At 43.2% G+C, this 17,568-nt stretch overlaps 1 protein-coding gene across 1 annotated transcript in view; it reads right to left on the reverse strand.

The window, feature by feature from the left end:
• NUP210 (nucleoporin 210) overlaps positions 1–17,568 on the reverse strand; it is a 519,503-nt gene that overhangs the window by 59,867 nt on the left and 442,068 nt on the right. Inside the window, exons 35-36 of the mRNA XM_086939009.1 lie at positions 15,135–15,281; positions 10,337–10,587 (exon numbers count right to left, since the gene is read on the reverse strand). Coding sequence (XP_086795135.1) covers positions 10,337–10,587; positions 15,135–15,281 — 398 coding nt within the window. The remainder of the gene's footprint in view (positions 1–10,336; positions 10,588–15,134; positions 15,282–17,568) is intronic.

Here is a 17,568-nt window from a genome sequence, read left to right on the forward strand (position 1 = left end):
AGCCCCCCTCCAGCGCCTTGAGACCCTCACGGGTATATAGTGCGCTTTACAAGTGCATTGATTGATTGATTGTATCAGCACGGTTTCATACACTTTGGAGAGCATAACCTTCAGTAGTTGTTCTAATGTAAGTTAGGTCTCAATATGACCGAATTTCAGATTTGGTATTGCCATATCTATACACGGTTGTAGAGAATATCTCAATTGAAAGTAGCAGAATTGTGAAATATTAATTTAAAATGTTTGCTTTACATCTGAAGATGATCTTGGAGGATTGTCTTTTGCTACATTCTTCTATGTTGATATCCCCAGCAGGTCAAATCCTTCAAATTCTGCTAAAGCAATGACTTCTGGAAGAGTGTTAAATGAGTCTATATGCTAGTGTGCCGAAATTTGCAACATGAGGCCACTCCTGTCTAGATGTATTAATCAGTGTCAATCTATAGGCAAGTACTCTGGAACACATTTTGAGTTCCATATTTATCAGGGATATTGGTATATATGAATCACATCTTGCGTGTTTTTTCCCAATTATGGTTTCCTCTAGCCCTTCAGTTAGGTCTCCTTTTCTCTTGGATGTAGAGAACATCTCCTTTGCATAGCAATTGAAACATTTCACCAGGAACCCATTAAGGTCAATGTTTTGCCAGATTATAATTTTGAGATTTTCTCTGTACTGCTCTTAATCTGAGAAGTTTTGGTCCAGTTTATCTTTTCTTCTTTGGATATGTTGGCCATCGAGAGACCCTTCCACACTAGTTTCTAGCTATTCTTCCTGCTACATCGTTGTGGGGAACCATACAACTTTTGCTAGAAAATCAGAAGGTGTTCTGCTCTTGGACCTTCCTGAATAGATGATGAGTGTCATCCTGAATGCTATAAACTTGTCCTGTTATATTCCCCTTATGATTTAACCAGTAGAGCAATTTACTGACATGACAAAGGGCAGACTTCTTTGTCTGGCTTCATCCGTAAATGTTTGTTTGTAGGGCACCTTAGATGTTGCTAAGTATGTCCTTTATGTCAGTTTGTTGTCACAGTATTCTTCTGTATGAATAACTATTGCTTCAAACTTTTCCACTTTTTCTCTTTTGTCACTTTAATTCAAAGATAAAGCTGATTGCTCTACCATGGATTACTGATTTCAGTGCAATATTTGAGGGAGTCGACCGTTCCTCACTGATCTTCAGGTATGGGTCTACCTCTTCTTTAAGGATGTCTCTACTTTTCATGATTTTTTATTCCTGCCATCGCGCTCTGGAACCCACGGCACACTGCTGCGGCTTCATTGAAGCTATCGCCCGGCCCTCGCTGACACCCCTCCCAGACCACGGAGGAAGCAACCTTGCCTCGCCATTCACGAGCAGGATACTCACGAGTAAGAGCCCCGCTCTATTGTTATATCCCATACTCCAAATTGGACTATCACTGAAAGTAGTGCGCATAACTGCAACAAGATTCAACCGCTCCACAAAGCCTGGTTTCCTTCCAAAATATCACGCAGCAATCGTGTCAACCGTCCGGCATTTTAGTACACACCAGGCAATCTTCATTATTTAGTCCTGATGATGATCCTTTTAACTAATGAGCTTGGGATCGAAACGTCGTTGACAATTCAAAATAGTACCACATGGTCCAATGTGTATAATTATTGTGGTCACTATTTGGTTTAGCTTGATGTATCATATGACTAGTGCAAGCTACCATAGCTCCAGTTTTTGCCTGTAATTTGTTTTGTTTATTTTGTTATTGTTTGTTTCTTTTACTCCCTCTCCTTATCGGGTGCAGGATTGCGTCCCGTTGTATTGTTCTTTTGTATATTATTTGCTACTTCTAATACATTGTCATATTAATATTCCTTGTCCGTCTGGACATTGGATATATATAGTACCCATTTAGGTCTATATCTAATTTGTTCTGTATACCCTCACTCTAAGGACCATTGTTTGCCAAAATATCTACTTTTCATGAGCCACCATGCATTCAAACGCCACAATTTCTGGCATGTTTTTTCTACATCAATGGCAATTCTTATTAGCTAATGATTGGATAGCCCTTTTGCATGTGTTGTTGCTTTTTGGACTCTGGCACTCTCAGTTTCTGAAAGAAGAATGTAGTCTACCCTGTAAAAGATTTTGTAAGCTACTGCAAAGAATGTATGTTTGTGTATTTAGAGGTTGCATTAGCCATATATCACATATCCCATACGAAATCGCAATGGCTACCAGGTGTGGATATAGAAATGTTTGTTACTGTCCGCTGGTAGCTAGCACTGTGTGCACAACTGTTGAAATTAGCAATCACCCTCCTATCAATAGTAGGTCTCATGGGGTTACTCTGCGCAATGTCTGTAGGAATAACTTAGTCCGATTGGGGCGGAAGGGGGTGGGGGTGTGGAGGACACATACTGACTCAACAGTCAAAGTGGATAACTATACATTTTCAGTTACCATTATATATCTACCTAGTCTATCTTGCCATACCTGGTCTATTTGAAATCACAACAAATAAGATGACTACCCCATTAAAGGAAGCGTGGAGCACTGAGGCAAACCCAAGCCTAGCCAATAATTCACAGTTAGATCCTACCAGATGGCTTGCTTATAATAGCAGGCGCTCAGCCCCAAATTATTTGGTTATCTTTTTAACCATTACTCCCTTTATTTTAACAGTACATTGACATTTCAGGATGACAATGTGATCTTGAGCCGGGTCATGATTTATCATTCGTTTTCCAATTTTTATCCAGGTATTATAAAAGTGTTTAAGAGTACTGTGACTGTCTGCTTTCACTGTCAAAGTTAAAGTAATTCGAATAATTCCAAGAACATAACACTTCCTTTGAGTCACTACCAAAACATCTGAAATTCAGTATCTGTGGATAAGCTCACTCAGATCTACTAGTTAGCCTATTGTTCCTCTTAATAACGGGCTGCAGCAATTTCCCTTTTAAATACTGTTCAACTATTTTGGAATTTGTGTCCTTAACACCCTTCTTGAGAAATTGATTCATGCATGCAATTTTACTAGGTTTGGTGTTCTATTTTAGTCTTTTATTAGGGAGGAAACCTAATCTACCTTCCTTATCAGTCTTGCTATTTTCTGTTATGATTAATTTTCTTCCATCTTTGGGTAAGACATTTTAAATCATAGATTATTACTTTCTCCCAATTGAATATGTTGTGCAAAATATTTTCCATCCTTGGTATTTCCATTTCTGTTAATCCTTCAAATTGTGAGGATTCAAGCCTCTGTGTTCCCTCTGGTTCTGCGGACATTGATATTGTATTCTGCTTTTTCTTAGACAATTGCCTCCTTGGTCATACTTTGTCAGTATTGCCTTGAGTTTGTCATTCAGAGCTACTAAGTCATACTGATCGAGAATGGTTTATAGTTGTGCACCTTTCATGCTTTCTGGAAAACCTATAAATTTTACATTACCGTATTGGACCCTTACATACGCATATTCTGCTTCTTCTGAAAGGTTTGTTGCTGTGATCATCAAGTTTATCACTTTTTCTTCCAACATCATGACTATGTCTTCTTTCACTGAAGTACATGGCAAGTTACCCAGTCTACTCTACTGTATTTCTACGGTCTTATCTCATTAGATGAATCGCTAGACTTGTATTACCTATTTTAATTTCCAGCACAGCCCAGTTGCTTAGGCAGCATCTACAATCATGTTTGTTTCTTTGTTGCATCTTGAAGTCTTTCCATTTCAAGATTTCAGGGATTGCTTCTTGCAAATTTCTGTACTTTGATTTTATCAGCTCCTTGGCCTGCTTTATCTTTGTCCCTTAACTTGTCTCTTTCTAACCTTGTGCATTCTCTAGAGGGGTGATATGGGGGAGTTCCCAAGGAGGGCCCTCTAGATCTGGGTTCTCCAAAGTCAGTTGTGGAGGGCCTCATCCATGCCAGATTTGTAGCCTATCCCCATTTGGATAAATGTGGTTATCTTAAAATCTGGTATGGATCAGGCCCTACAAGACAGACTTTGGAGAACCCTGCTATAGATGGCCCACCCCCACTGAGCTTTTTCATTGCTTTAAGGTGTTTTATATTCATGTATGGTTGCAGGATTTCAAATATCTTGTTTAGCCTTAGATCTTCTGTCTATGTCAAATTAAGGCCTTTGGTTCATGGTTTAGCTCTGGTGGGATCTGGGCGTCTATGCCCCATGTGGGCCCTTTCAGCTTTCTCAATGCATTTACACCCCGAGGGTTGCCATTTTCTATTTTGCCCCTACGTCAATATTTGTAGGTTTTCCCTCTATCAGTTAGTGGCAGCTTACATCTCTAGTCTCTCTCACCAATCCCCTTTCTTACTTAATTGTTTGATGGATCGAGGTTTACCTCCCTCGAGTAGTCTGAATGCACCTCTGCTGTTGCCTCTGGCCTATTTATCATTAAATTATGCTGCAGGTAGCTCGACCTTCCTTGCTCTCTTGCAGGTGTAGCAGGTTTCTACACCACGCCTCTGTCTGGTCAGATGCTGTCTATGACTGCAGCTCTGTCCTCTCATTCCTTTATCTGGAGGTGCAGGGTGAATGGAGGTGGGAAGGTCGGGCCATTCCAGTTTGTGTTTTGGCCATGCACGGACCTGTGACCATTCCTAGGACTTCACCGTCATGGTGGTGAGTTTCCTCCAGGAACTCCAGCTCCATTTCCTCTCACCATCTTGGCCTCGGGGTAGAATTTAAATTAGACTTCTGTTCAGTCCTGTTCTTCTTCTCCCTTGCTCCTCTTCACCATCTGGGGGATCTCATCTGTTTTTGCTGCCACCGGCCCTACCACGCGACTGGGATGAAATTTTAGCAGCTGCCTCCTGTGTGAAGGATCAACTCTCTGCCCGCTTACCATGTGGCACTTTTTTAGGTCAAGCCTAGACAAAAGCAAAAGCGAAAGCTTTTGCTGTCTAGGGCGAGACAACTTATGTAATCACTTTTTTGGGAATGTGGACAGCAGACTGTCACAAGCTTCTCCTGGCGGAGATTTGACCTTGTGAACGCGCACGCTTTCGCGTTGGTTAACAGGCAGATGCACGCAGACACACACACAATCGCGCAGGCAGGCATACACACACGCAGACACACACATACAGGCAAACTCACCCGCCCCCCTCCCCCCCAGGCGCGCGCTCTTCAATGAATGCCTTGGGGCCGCGGCGGCAGGGCATGGGCGGAGTCCCGCTCGGCACAAAAAGTCTCGGCCTGGAGGGGAGGGCACCGTCAATGTGCCCTGACGCCCCTCCTCTCTATTCGGGACTCACCGGGTCGGCTGGCGCTCGGCGGCGGGCCGGTCTCTCCTTCTCCAGCGGGGGCTCCCTCTTCAGCACGTGGCCCCCCCGCCATGGCTGACACGGCATCTCCGGTCTCCCTCATGACTCGGGAGACCGGAGGACAACAGGCAAAGCTTCCGCAAGGCAGTGTGAGCGGACACACCTCTTCCTGGCCCCGCCCACAACCAGGCGGCGGGCCGGACATCTGCTTCTGGTGTTTTCCTCGGGGCTGAGGCGCTTTACATCATGGTGAGCTCTACGCATTAGAAAGTCACACATTATTCACACTGCTGGTTTATCAAGCTACTAGATTTCTGTGCGATTATTTCATGATGGCGCATGGCTGGGAAACGCTTGTTTTGAGTTACAGCGTGTCAGGCGATTATTTCATTTCTTCATACACGCCAGGCGCGCAAAGGCATGATTGTTGTAAATACTCGACATTCACGGGCTTCATTCACGTGCCGTGCAGTATATGAAAGGGAGTGCAGTGTATTTCTGTGGAGATGACAGTGCGCAGTATGAGGGCAGAGCATGTTTGTGGTGGAGGACGTGTGCGGTTGGCATTAAAGTACAGAATAAAAGGTGCCTTCCATCCAAGTACACATTCGTAATAAGCGAACACAAAGGAAGCGAGAAAAAAAGTTAAATGGGGGAAGGATGGCTCGCTGCGAGGTGGAGTGCAGATCAGGAGGTGGCAGGGCGTGCAGCAGCGGAAAAGCACACTCCTCAGACGTGCCGAATTTCTGAGCCTCGCCCCACCCCTTCCCAGCCAAGGGCGAGGATGGCTTGCTGTGTGTATGTCCTGCAGCAAAACAGGAGGAGTCCTCTTACTGCTACATCAGAGGTGGGGGTGGGTTGAGGAGAGACCGGCGCAAACACCCTTGTACATTGCTCAAGAGGCCCCTTAGCGACAGGGGCAGAGGTGGGCTGCAGCGTGCATGCAGTAAGACTCAAGTACCCTCGTTGTGCACTACTATCCGAGAGCGCTCCTGACGGCAAAGATCAGAAGTGGCTTGCAGTGGGCATGCAGAGAGTACCGCTAACCGAGCGGCTCCAGATTTTAAACGCGGCTTCAATGCGCTTAGAGGACCAAAAGCTCCAGGGAAGGGAGGCAGCGCGGTTTTACCTCTGCCGGCAGCAGTCAAAGTGAGTAGGGAGCCGTCGATGGGGCCTTAATACCAAGGGAAAGTGCAAAGAGCTGAGCCCGTCTTCGGGACGTCTGGGCTCGCCCTGCCTACACCTCTCCAGCTGTGCGCACCAGTCCCGGTTTCAACTCTGACTCACGGCTATGGTGGGGTAGCGGGTGGGGGGGGGGGGGGGGGGGGGGGGGGGGGAGGGTGTGTATGGGAGGAGGGGAGTGGCGGGGTGAGGTGGGGGTTGTTAGATAGAAAGTCAGGACAGGGGCAGAAAGAACAGGGTCGTGGTGTATACGACACGAGGGAGATTTTAGTTAGAGAAATCAGGCGTGCAGCAGTATTGTTATTTCTAGGCACAAGGTGATTAAGTAATTTGCCCAGAATCACAGGATGTTGAGCAGACACTGAGACTTGAACCTGATTCCCCAGGTCTAAAGTTAGCAGCTCTGGCATTAACGCCACATCCTCCACAAGTAATAGTCCACCTTCGTGACAATGCCTTCTTCAGCGATGCTGTGTTCTCCTAGTTTTCGTTTCCATTGCGAAGTATGATAACTTTGTGTGTACCCCCTAGCTTTCATCCCTGGGTCATTACATTCTCCGGAGACTGCTTATCTCACTGCCATCTAAATACTTAACCTTTGCCGGATAGCGAGCAGAGCGCGATATTTGTAAGCTCAGAAACACTGTGTTAAACACATGCTCTCGGTGAGGCTTTTAATATTTATTTTTCAGGATCTTGTTTCAGTTAAAAAACCAGTTACAGTGTAGCTGTGAGGCTAATAGTGGTATTTAGTTTTAGAGCTGTGTGTGGATTTCCCAATTTATTAGTCTTTAGCTTTATGGAGATTTGTTGCCTAGTCAAATCCCAAAGTTTATTGCATTTATTAGTGATGATGAATGTGTGTCAATTTTTTCACTATCCTGTTTTTTTTGCCAGTTAAATCCAAAACGGAACATAGACAACAATTCCTGCTGTACGTTAGCTCTAGATGACCGTGTTTCAGTTTGTAAGCTTTTATTAGCTGACTCTTGTCAGGAATAAAAATAAAGGTCACGAAAGAAATACAGTTTGACAATGGCCCACCCCCAAATCATTTTTGTTTTAGAGTGGGTCAGTGTTCCATTACAGTATATAATGCATGCCTGAGAGATGAACACCCCTGTTCTTGATAACAAGAATTTGCAATGCAATAGGTCTCACATTTACATGAGTTTAAGCTGTCGGCATTGTGAATAACAATGACTTTTATTTATCTTTTACAAACGGAAACAAAAATAAAAGGCATTGTCATTTACAATGTCAATAGCTCAAACTCCCTTAAATGCGAGACCTATTGCATTGCAAATGCTTGTTACTTCTTGTGTCTGGTACCGCTGGAAGCATGAGCATCGCTTGATTCGAGAGTTTCTTGTGCAGCATTTTTTGTTCCCTCTGCTACAGAGTCTGGATGATGTCTGGATGCCCAGCCATAGCTCCTGTTATAGGAGCACAGAGATGAGTTGCCTTCTCTCCAAACAAACCCTAGCCATTGAAGAGTATTTCCAATAGGGTTGCTAGGACATCTCCTGAAAAGCCGATGGAACACATCAAAGCATAGCAGTGCAGCATGACAGCTTTGTCCATGGATCGAGCCATGGCGTCTACAGAATCCCAGCTTCGATCTGTTTAGAGGCATCTAATCCATCATGACCAAATTGGAAAATGCCTTTCTCATGTGGTCCAATAATTTGATAACTACGCTTTTACCAGTTTCCACAGAGCAGGAGACAAGGAGAGTTCACGGATTCGAGAGCGAAGCTAAATGTGATACTTTACGGCCAAAAGAGCCCAGTCTTTTTTATTCTATCTTGATGAGCCATGGAAAAGGCTTTTGAGTTCATTTGTGACCACCAGACATTCCGATGAAAGCTGTGAATTGCGGGTCACCACCTGTAGGTACAAATCACCTTGAAATCTTTTGACAGCTGGACCTGAAAATGTTTCTCCCATGCACCTTCTGGTGAAGTATCAGGGCGACTTGCACCTTTTAAATCAAGATACAAGAAGGAGTTTGGTACCCAAGAGTCATCTTTTGTGCAGCCGCAATCCTTATTTAGAATGGCAATAGCCACTGAGTTGGACCCCAATAGTTCTTCCATCTTTCAGCTCCAGGAAGAGGCTTTCATAAAAGCACGCCATCGAAATATGCTTCCACCTTCTGTTACACCACTTGAATGATTTATTCTAACTTTAATAGCTTTGAAGTAGGTATTGTAGGCTGCTCTGACCAAACGGGTGATAGCAACTTGGCAGGCCTCTACTTCTTCTTGGGTGTCAGGCCAGTGCTCATGGAGGTATGGAGTTCGAGCTACATCTAAGCTGCTGGAGTTTCAAACCGGCAGGTTCAGGCTCACCCTGAGCGGGAGGCCCACAGGGTGCTGAAGGCATCCAGGATACGTCCAGTTTCACTATACGGAAGATGTCAACCTCTACATGGTCAGCTGATGGAGCAGGAGTATTGGGTCTCATCTTTATAAATGTTGCCATTTTATTAGAGAGGTGTCATGCAGCGGCTAGGGCAGCTGACTTCGGAGCACAGGGTTCACGGTTCGATCCCCGGCTCCGGCGGTAGCTCAGCTCAGCACCATGTGACTCTGGGCAATAGCTCACTTAATTTCCACAGTGGAGAAGTGTGGCTCACTGGTTAGAGGAGGCAGACCTGGAAGCAGAGGTCAGCCCGGGACCAGGGTTCAATTCCCGGCTCGGCAGGGTCTTGAGTCCTAAAATGTCCATGGACTCGACTATTCTCGCTCCGGTGCTTACTCGATTCACGGGTTCACACTCTGCGACTCTGGACAATAGCTTGCTTAATCTCCACAACGGCCCCTCGCGGCGGGATGCCTGACTTTCACCTTGCTGGGGTATCTCACAGGGGAATACCAGGACGGGTTCCCTAAGCAAGCGCCTTGATGCCTTCGGGTGATACGTGCGCTATATAAATCGCAATACATTTACATTTACACGACGGCCCCCAGCGCCTTCAGACCCGTAAGGGTCAGTAGTTCGCGCTTTACAAATACGGATTTACATTTACATTAGACAACAAGAAATAGTGCCCGGTCTTTGAGAAGCAAAGCTGTTCAAGATCATTTACTCAAGGAAGATGATGATCCTAGCACATTTTGTGGTGAGATCTTTTGAGAGATTGTTTCCTGCCAGGAGACTTACCTGAATGTAAAGGGCATTGCTTACCCATGTGCATGTGGGCCTTTGAGTTCATCAACGAACATGAGTCACAGAGTACGATGTGTCCTAAACCCAGAGATTACATTCAGATGTTGTGTGGGTTCTAAGAGGACTTTTTCTTGTGGTACCTGTGACGGGGTATAAACCTAAAATCCTAGAAGAAGACATGTAACCAACTTCCTATCAAAATGATGAGGAATTATGCGGAGAGGGGTTTAAACAGAGATCTTTTCCCTGCACACTGGTTAGTGGCTAATAAATTCCAATGTGACATCCGATGGGAAGAGTCATGGCCAGAGTCACATGACCCCATCTGGCGTCACTGGAGTGCTATTGGTGGGGAAATATTCCTCGAACACAGTCTGAATCCTCACAGGATACTCATAAGGTGAGGATTCTGAGGCAGAGGTGTATATTTTTCACTTTGTGAGAAGCAAAGCAACGTAAAAGGCACCCTTATCTGGGGGAGTATTTATCAAATCCAGCCAAATGTAAAAAAAACAGATTTACAAGGGTTAAAGAAATTAATGAAACAAGCCTTTATCGATTAAATATGTTTTTCTTTTTACAATGCATTTACAGAGGCATAGAATGTTATATTTATTTATAAAGGTCATGTATATTTTTTAATTGGTGAATGCCCATACAGGAGAATCAAATTCACACATACTTTTAAAAACTCACTTACTTCTAGATTTTCAAGTATGTCCGTGGCTCCAAATATTTTTACATCAGAACTCATGTGATGGTTGCTTAAGACAATTTCAGTTTGGTCAGCATAAAATCCTGGATTGAATGGAACATTAGCACTTATTTGCTGCCCAGAGAAAGAGATGCCTTGAAGTGAAGCTGTCACGAGTAGTGCGGTTTTACTCATGGTAAGATGTTTCAGTTGTTTATCGGTAAGTCTTTGCATCGATATAGAACAGATATAATGACCTGAAATTATACATGTATCATCAGATACCCACTTTTCAAATTGTATCACATTAATTACATTTAGCATCTTTCAACGAAGGCAGATGCTCATACATGCAAACAACTTATTACATTACTATATACAGATGTATGAAATACTAGTGAAAGTAAATGTCGTCCAATAACATGTTAAATGAGCTGTACAAATTAACACATATTAGTACACTGCAAAGGTCAAATTCCTTATTACCACTGTACAGCAACATTTGCATGAGAATCACAGATTACTGCCTCATAGATTGCCTTTTGCAATGACTTTATACATGGAAGCAATGCTGCTTTTGGTCAGGAGGTCTCTCCAAAGTAATTTTACCTAATTGCATGAATTTGACCCTTTGCATCAAAGTTTTGGTTAAATACCTAATTTCAAAATAAATGTATATGGAAAACACCATGCTATAACCGATATCTGCAGCTGTTCCAAGTGTAATATGTGATTGGCGTTCACGATTAATGGATCGACTGTGCAGCATGGTCTTGAGCTATTGGCCCTCCGACCACTCAACAATAGTAAATCTGCATATTACACTCTTCATATATGGATTATACAATGGGGTTTAGATTGCTGCTCAAGCAAAAACTGCTGAACAGAAGTACAATAACTGAGCATGAACCAAGAACTTCATTCAGGAGTGACTTTGCTTTCTGCAGTGTAAATCGTTCAGTCATTTAAAAAAAATAAGCATTACAAAAAAAGGTGACAGGTGGGTTCTGAATGGTTAATTTAAGAAAGACTTTAATACATCTCGGACATTAATTCACAGACAGATCTCTAAGTTGAGCTGCCAAAATGTCAGATGTACCCTAAAATTAAAAAAATAAAACCTACCGGACAGCATGTTCTACAGTGGTCAAACTAGAGACACCACCCTTTCAGTAATGCACTCCAATAAGTCCCAAAATGTCCTGCTTTAACACCTACTCTTGCCAGTGGCGTCATTCGCCACCATTCATGGGTTTCCTTAATCTATGTATGATGGTGAGGAGGATCAGGAAATGTCTTAGACTAACAATCTAATGGACAATCACCAAATTGCTATCTAGCTGAGGACAAAGGGACTACAAATGAAAGAAATATGGAATAGGATTAAGAAATGATCATGAGGGTTCTGAAAAAAAGCAGCAAAGAGCACCTACTTGGCCTCCAAGAAGGGGGCATCAAGTGCAAAGAAAGCTGTCAGAAACCAGCTACCAAGAGTGTTAGACGTGGCAGCATGTATTCTTGTGTCGACTGCGGGAAAGTGTTGAGGGTTTGCTATGAAAAGGAGAATTCACCCAGGAATAACAAAGTGCTTTCTGAATAATGCCTGGTTTTATTGTAAGAAAATTAATGTAGTAATGATAGCTAGTCAATACTCAGGAGGAGTTTCAGTGTACAAATCCAAAGACTGGGAAATATGTGAAAAACTAGTGAACGTCCAAATTCTTCCAGGCCCAACCTACAACCTTTATGTGTACCTGTACTTAATAGAAATAACTGAGCTGGAAAAGGGATAAATTCCTTCTGGCCTTGGTGGTTTGACTATACTGCCTGAAATGGAGCAAAATGTTTTCCTTAAAGGCAGAAATTTGCCAGGCTGAAGGAGGCATGCCACAGTTGGGAGTTAAATGTGTCACAACTAAAAACTGGTGCAGGAAGCAAACTGTTGTGAGGAAGCAAAGTCCACAGGAAACTCAATGATGCCTTGGTCCTGGGAAGAATCGGGAACCTCATAAGGAAGGAGAAAGCCGTAGTTCTCTTTGGGAACCTCCCAAATTTGCCTGAAGTGATTTGGCAGGGTGGATGCCAAAAGGTAAGGGCCTCCAACCAGAGATTGAGTAAAATTTTGAAAAATGATAGGAGTCCTCTGTGGTTATGCACCTGAAGGCAGGATGACTGCAACATGTTAAAGGATGTCGGTAGAAGGCGGAACTGCTTCAGAGGTGGTTTGGAGGTAGTCAGGTTGGACCAATTACAAACTGGTGGAGGTTCACTTTCATCACTCTGAACAGCAAAGGCCATACCACATGGGTGATTCCTTTTTTTTTTTTTGCAGAGTTTTATATAGAGCAAACTGAACCCGGTATCAGGTACCAGTTGCATTACACGAGGACACACATTCATTTTTGTTAGGCACGGAGAGATTACGTGATTTGCTCAGAATCACAGGATGTTGAGCGTCATTGCCGACACTCGAACACAGTTCCCCAGATTCGAAGTCGAATGCCCTTGCTGTTAGGCCAACTCCTCTCCTTTAAAGGCTAATAACCAAATAATTAAAATTTATAGCTTTTTATTTGGGGAAGAAACAACTACTACTGCTATTGGAAACATGGCAAACCTTAAGTATAGCAGTATCTGTGGACTGAGTAGCTGGGCACAGAATGACCTGCATGGGATCCAAAATGTTAAGATAGACAGATATGGTCCATGACACCAGAGAAGACCTCTATAGTACCTCAAGCTGCACCTTTTGTCCACAGGCAGAGGCTGCATGGAAAATTCTGAATCCGAGATGTGGTCTTAGTCATTCTGACCTAGAACACTAAAACAAGAGATACGTTCCATACTCATCCCTTTGAACTGCAGGCTGGATCCACCATGAGTAAAGTTACTTTAACCAACATGACTGTATCCACTGGCAAATTGCTTCCACAAAAAATTTAACCGAAAATGTTTGCCTCAATTATTCAATGCATGGCGTATATCCGAGAAAGCCTACCCACATTCAGCAATATCATATGCATAGAAGAAATGCAACTCTCCTTATTCTGAAAAAGATGATAATGAGACACCACTCTCTCAGTGTTTCTTGCTGACTACTTGTTAAGCATGCTAGATTTAATAGTTTCATCACAATATTATGCAGTAGTGACACTGTCCTTTCCGTTTTGGAGTGTTGCTTCTAACTTATGCAACCTCAAGACTTTTCTACCTACTTTATTACCGGGCTCCAGCCTGACAGTGTTAATTCCCTCACATTTGAGGTCATTGGTAGAGCCCTTACCTGTAGCACAATGATCTCTAATGCTTCAGAAACTATTCTATCATGTTATTATGCTAGCGTCCTCAATGAAATGGTGCCTTAAACAGACTTGATATATTCTGCAATTGGCTAGCTGTACTGACGAACCATATTTGTGCCTACGAGTAATGGGTTTTACAAACTTTTTTATTGCTCTGCAAAACAAATCACTTTCAAAGTTTTACTTGCCAAGATACAGTTTTTTTTGCCAAACTGTACTTCCCTTTGTCTGATGAACTATCTCTTTAGCACTTGAAATTTAAATCTTGCTATTGATCAGTTTTTTGGAGTTTTTAAAAAGTACTGGTCTAAGCTCTTATGATCCTGCCTAGCCCACTGGTCTGCCACGTCTTAGGACTATTACAGATCTTGTTTCAGTCAACAATCAGTTTCACAGCATATGACTAGCCAAGAAATACTAAGTCTCATTTCTTCTGCACTACAGCCAACAGCAAGCTCCACCTTCACTATACAATTTCAGTTTCCTAGCATCTGTCCACAAGCCTGTGTCTTGTTCCTGACCTTGCATGAAGATTTTCCGGTTTACTTTCCTTCCTGCGGCATCTATCAGTTTTGCCTCAATATACAGGTATAGATGAACCAGGAACTTATCAATAATGCATAAATGAATTCTTTAAAGTCTCATGTCTATGGTGCCCAGACAGAAAGGAATGGCTTACTAGAGCTGAACTACATGCTCCTGGGAGAATTAATGCCCATAACTAGATTAGATGTAAGATTTTCTCAGTCATTCTCCAAAATTGGTCTTTATGCGTTTCTTGGTCATTTCCAAGTAATTAGTTGGTTAAAATCGATTCCAATCTTTTTTTAGTTAAACACTGGTAGACTATTAATGAAAAGGGTAGAAAAAGATGGTGATGCTGGCAATGCCGTGAATGTAGGTGGCTAAATGACTTTTATAACAATCAAGCTTTTTAAGATCAATAAGAAGAATTGTGTGGACTTTTCAATTTACTATGAACTTTGTTGATCAGGATATTGATTATTGATCTTACTATATGTGTGGACTGCTGTTCCCATAACTCACAACGCAGGGTAGTTGTTACCTAATATCCTTGGAGCGTTTTCACTTGGTTTTCTGATTCTCCCACGAGAATGTATCAGACAGTTCTAGATGTTCCCTAAAGTCCCTTGAGTTCATTTATTGGGAGATAGGAGTATAGGGAAGCCTGAGCTTTCAGAGGAGTGGGGATTTGACAAGAGGCATCACTTGTTCATATCCCTTGTAAACTAGACTTCTTCCATTCATTTGTATGAGGAACATTGCAGAGGTCCATGAAATGGGCCTCTGCGAAGGGGGAACATGACTACCATGCAACAAAAATATACTTTCATGTCAATGCAGATGAAGGTACCTGTTGAATACACCTTTAGAAGGAGAATCAGAATTCATGATGATACTAAAGTACCAAGATGGGTAGATCAGTAATAGAAAGCTAGCAAATGCATGACCACTGTATTCAAGACTACTGGCCATCTTACCTGATTGTGCATCAAATCCAGGTTTTGTTGTAAAGATATCATGTGCTGGAAATTCAAATGGTTTGGCATTGAAATTAAGATGGCAGCCAATGCTGTCCTCTGGGTGCAGTTCTTCCAGGGCTTCAATCTGGACAGATGAGCACACTCCTTCAGGAAAAGCAGAATATGGTTTAAAACTCATTTCTATTCGTGAATGGATATCACTAACAGCTGAAAAACATTTAAGAGATCTTGTGGTTTTACATGAGCAATATTAATATTCAATAATTTAGTTTCAAAATGTAGTCTAGGTTTTTGATTTGAATGGTAAAAACAGTTTTCTAAATCAAGGTCAAATTAGGATAGTGCAAGAAGCAGCAGCTCCTGTGAACAATACACACAAATTGAGCAAATGTGTGTATGCACGAGATCCACATATATACAAAACACGTATTCACTGATACACACACCTTTGATTGACCAGCTTGGTTTCAAAAAAATCAGCTGCTGTCTTATTCCCCTCTACTCATCCCCGTCCCTCTAACTTGGATAAAGAAAAAAAGTAACCCAGTATTTATAAAGCACAAGCTAATCACCCCTAAGGGTCTCAAGGCACGGGTGGTCATAAGGGAGATTAAGTGAGCTATTACCCAGAATCACATGATGCTGAGCTGAGCTGCCTCCAGTGCTGGGGATCGAACCGTTAGCCCCAGGCTCCGGAGTCAGCTGTCCTGGCCGCTGCGCCACACCTCTCCGAGGAAAGAACACTGTCCAATATACTTGGCAAACACAACAAGATGATGGACGGAGTGCTGAATCTTTTCAACCACTTACCCCCAGTCAAGAGATCTGGGTTGAATCCATCGTTCTTTTGCTCACTATGAAACCCCATTTTGGACCTAGCCATATGCAAATCAGTCTTGACCCTGCCCCTCATGAGAGAATTCCAGTCCGTACTGTCAGAACTGGTCCTCCCTGGACCGGAAACAAGCATCCTGGGACTGGTTTTGAGGGGTCACCCCACATCAGCCAGGCTAGCTTGAATCCAGTGGCACAGTGAGCAACGGACCCATGTCTGGGCACACCCTTGGCCACTTAGGGCAAACATTGCAAACACAAAAAGATGATCGATGGAACGATGAAACTTTCAAGCACCCATCCCAGTCAAGAGATCTAGGATGAATCCATCATTGTTCTTTAGCTAACATTGCCGCCCCATTTCAGATTCAGCCAGATGCAAATCTGTCTTGACCATGCTCCTCATGGGAACAGTATAGCCCATACTGCCAGGCCAGGTCCTCCCTGGACTGGAAACAAGCATCCTTGGTCCAATAGACAGCCTCCATACCGGCACTGCACAGAAATGTGTCATGTCTAGAGGAACTAGTCATAACAGTTGGAGAACATCTGGAAGAAAATGGCTTGAAGAAGGAAAGTCTGAATCATGATTATTTGCCCATCCAGACCGCAGCACCTTGACCTTTTCCTTTGAGTTGAATTTCAATGTGATTTCTGCCAATTTTGGCAAAAACAGGTAATATGGAACTGGTAACCAGTCGGACCTCAGGAGTGCAAGCGGAGACAACAGACAAAACACAATGGGCCAGATGTACGATCCTTTTTTGCACTCGCAAATAGGAGATCAGCATGTTTGCGACCGCAAAAAAGCGTAATGGCATGTACAAAGGCTATTTTTCGAGCCACTAACTCGCAAAATAGCGTTTTGCGACTCTCACTATTAGGAAGGGGCGCCCCTTCCTAATGGTGAGAAAAAAAACGGCTTTATTTCAGCAGTAGTCTCAGACATGTTGTTCGGCTGACCCCAGCAGGCCACCATCCCTGGGAGCGCTAGCCTTTCCATATGGGTCGCAAATTGCACTTACCTCATGAATTTTGATGAGGCATGCAATTTGTGAACAACATTGGGAATTGCTAACAGTGTCTGTGACACTGTTGTACATTGCAATTTGCGAGTCACAAATTGGAAGTCGTTCAGCAACGCAATTTGCGAGTCGCAAAATGTAAGGGTTGTACATCTGGCCCAATGTCTTCTGGAGAGGTGGTTCTTCTATACACCTACCAGAGAGTGAGGTCAGAGCTTTTTTCGTTATAATGGGATAGGGCAATGAAGAGCCTGTTTGAGGAAGCAGGCTCATCCAACATTGCAATAACTGTAACGAAGTCAAAAAGGCAATGAGTTCTGGATGTCTGCAATAGATGATCTGATTCGATGCTCCAGGAGTTCCAGTCAAGACAAAAAGGCCTAACAATGTTGCTGAAATGATGCAAGACTGGACCACCATTTGTTTTACTGCAGTGCTCTGACCAGCGGCAAGCACTCCTTTACAGCATCTGCAGCACTAACAGAGATTTACATGAGGTGGGAGAGTGAGGGTCCTTCACACCTTATCAGAAACTGACCCTGCTCAATGAAAGTGGCGCACTTTGGAAGAGA

The sequence above is a fragment of the Lissotriton vulgaris genome, chromosome 9 (genome assembly GCF_964263255.1).
Source record: "Lissotriton vulgaris chromosome 9, aLisVul1.2, whole genome shotgun sequence".
In the NCBI taxonomy this organism is placed as follows: domain Eukaryota; kingdom Metazoa; phylum Chordata; class Amphibia; order Caudata; family Salamandridae; genus Lissotriton; species Lissotriton vulgaris.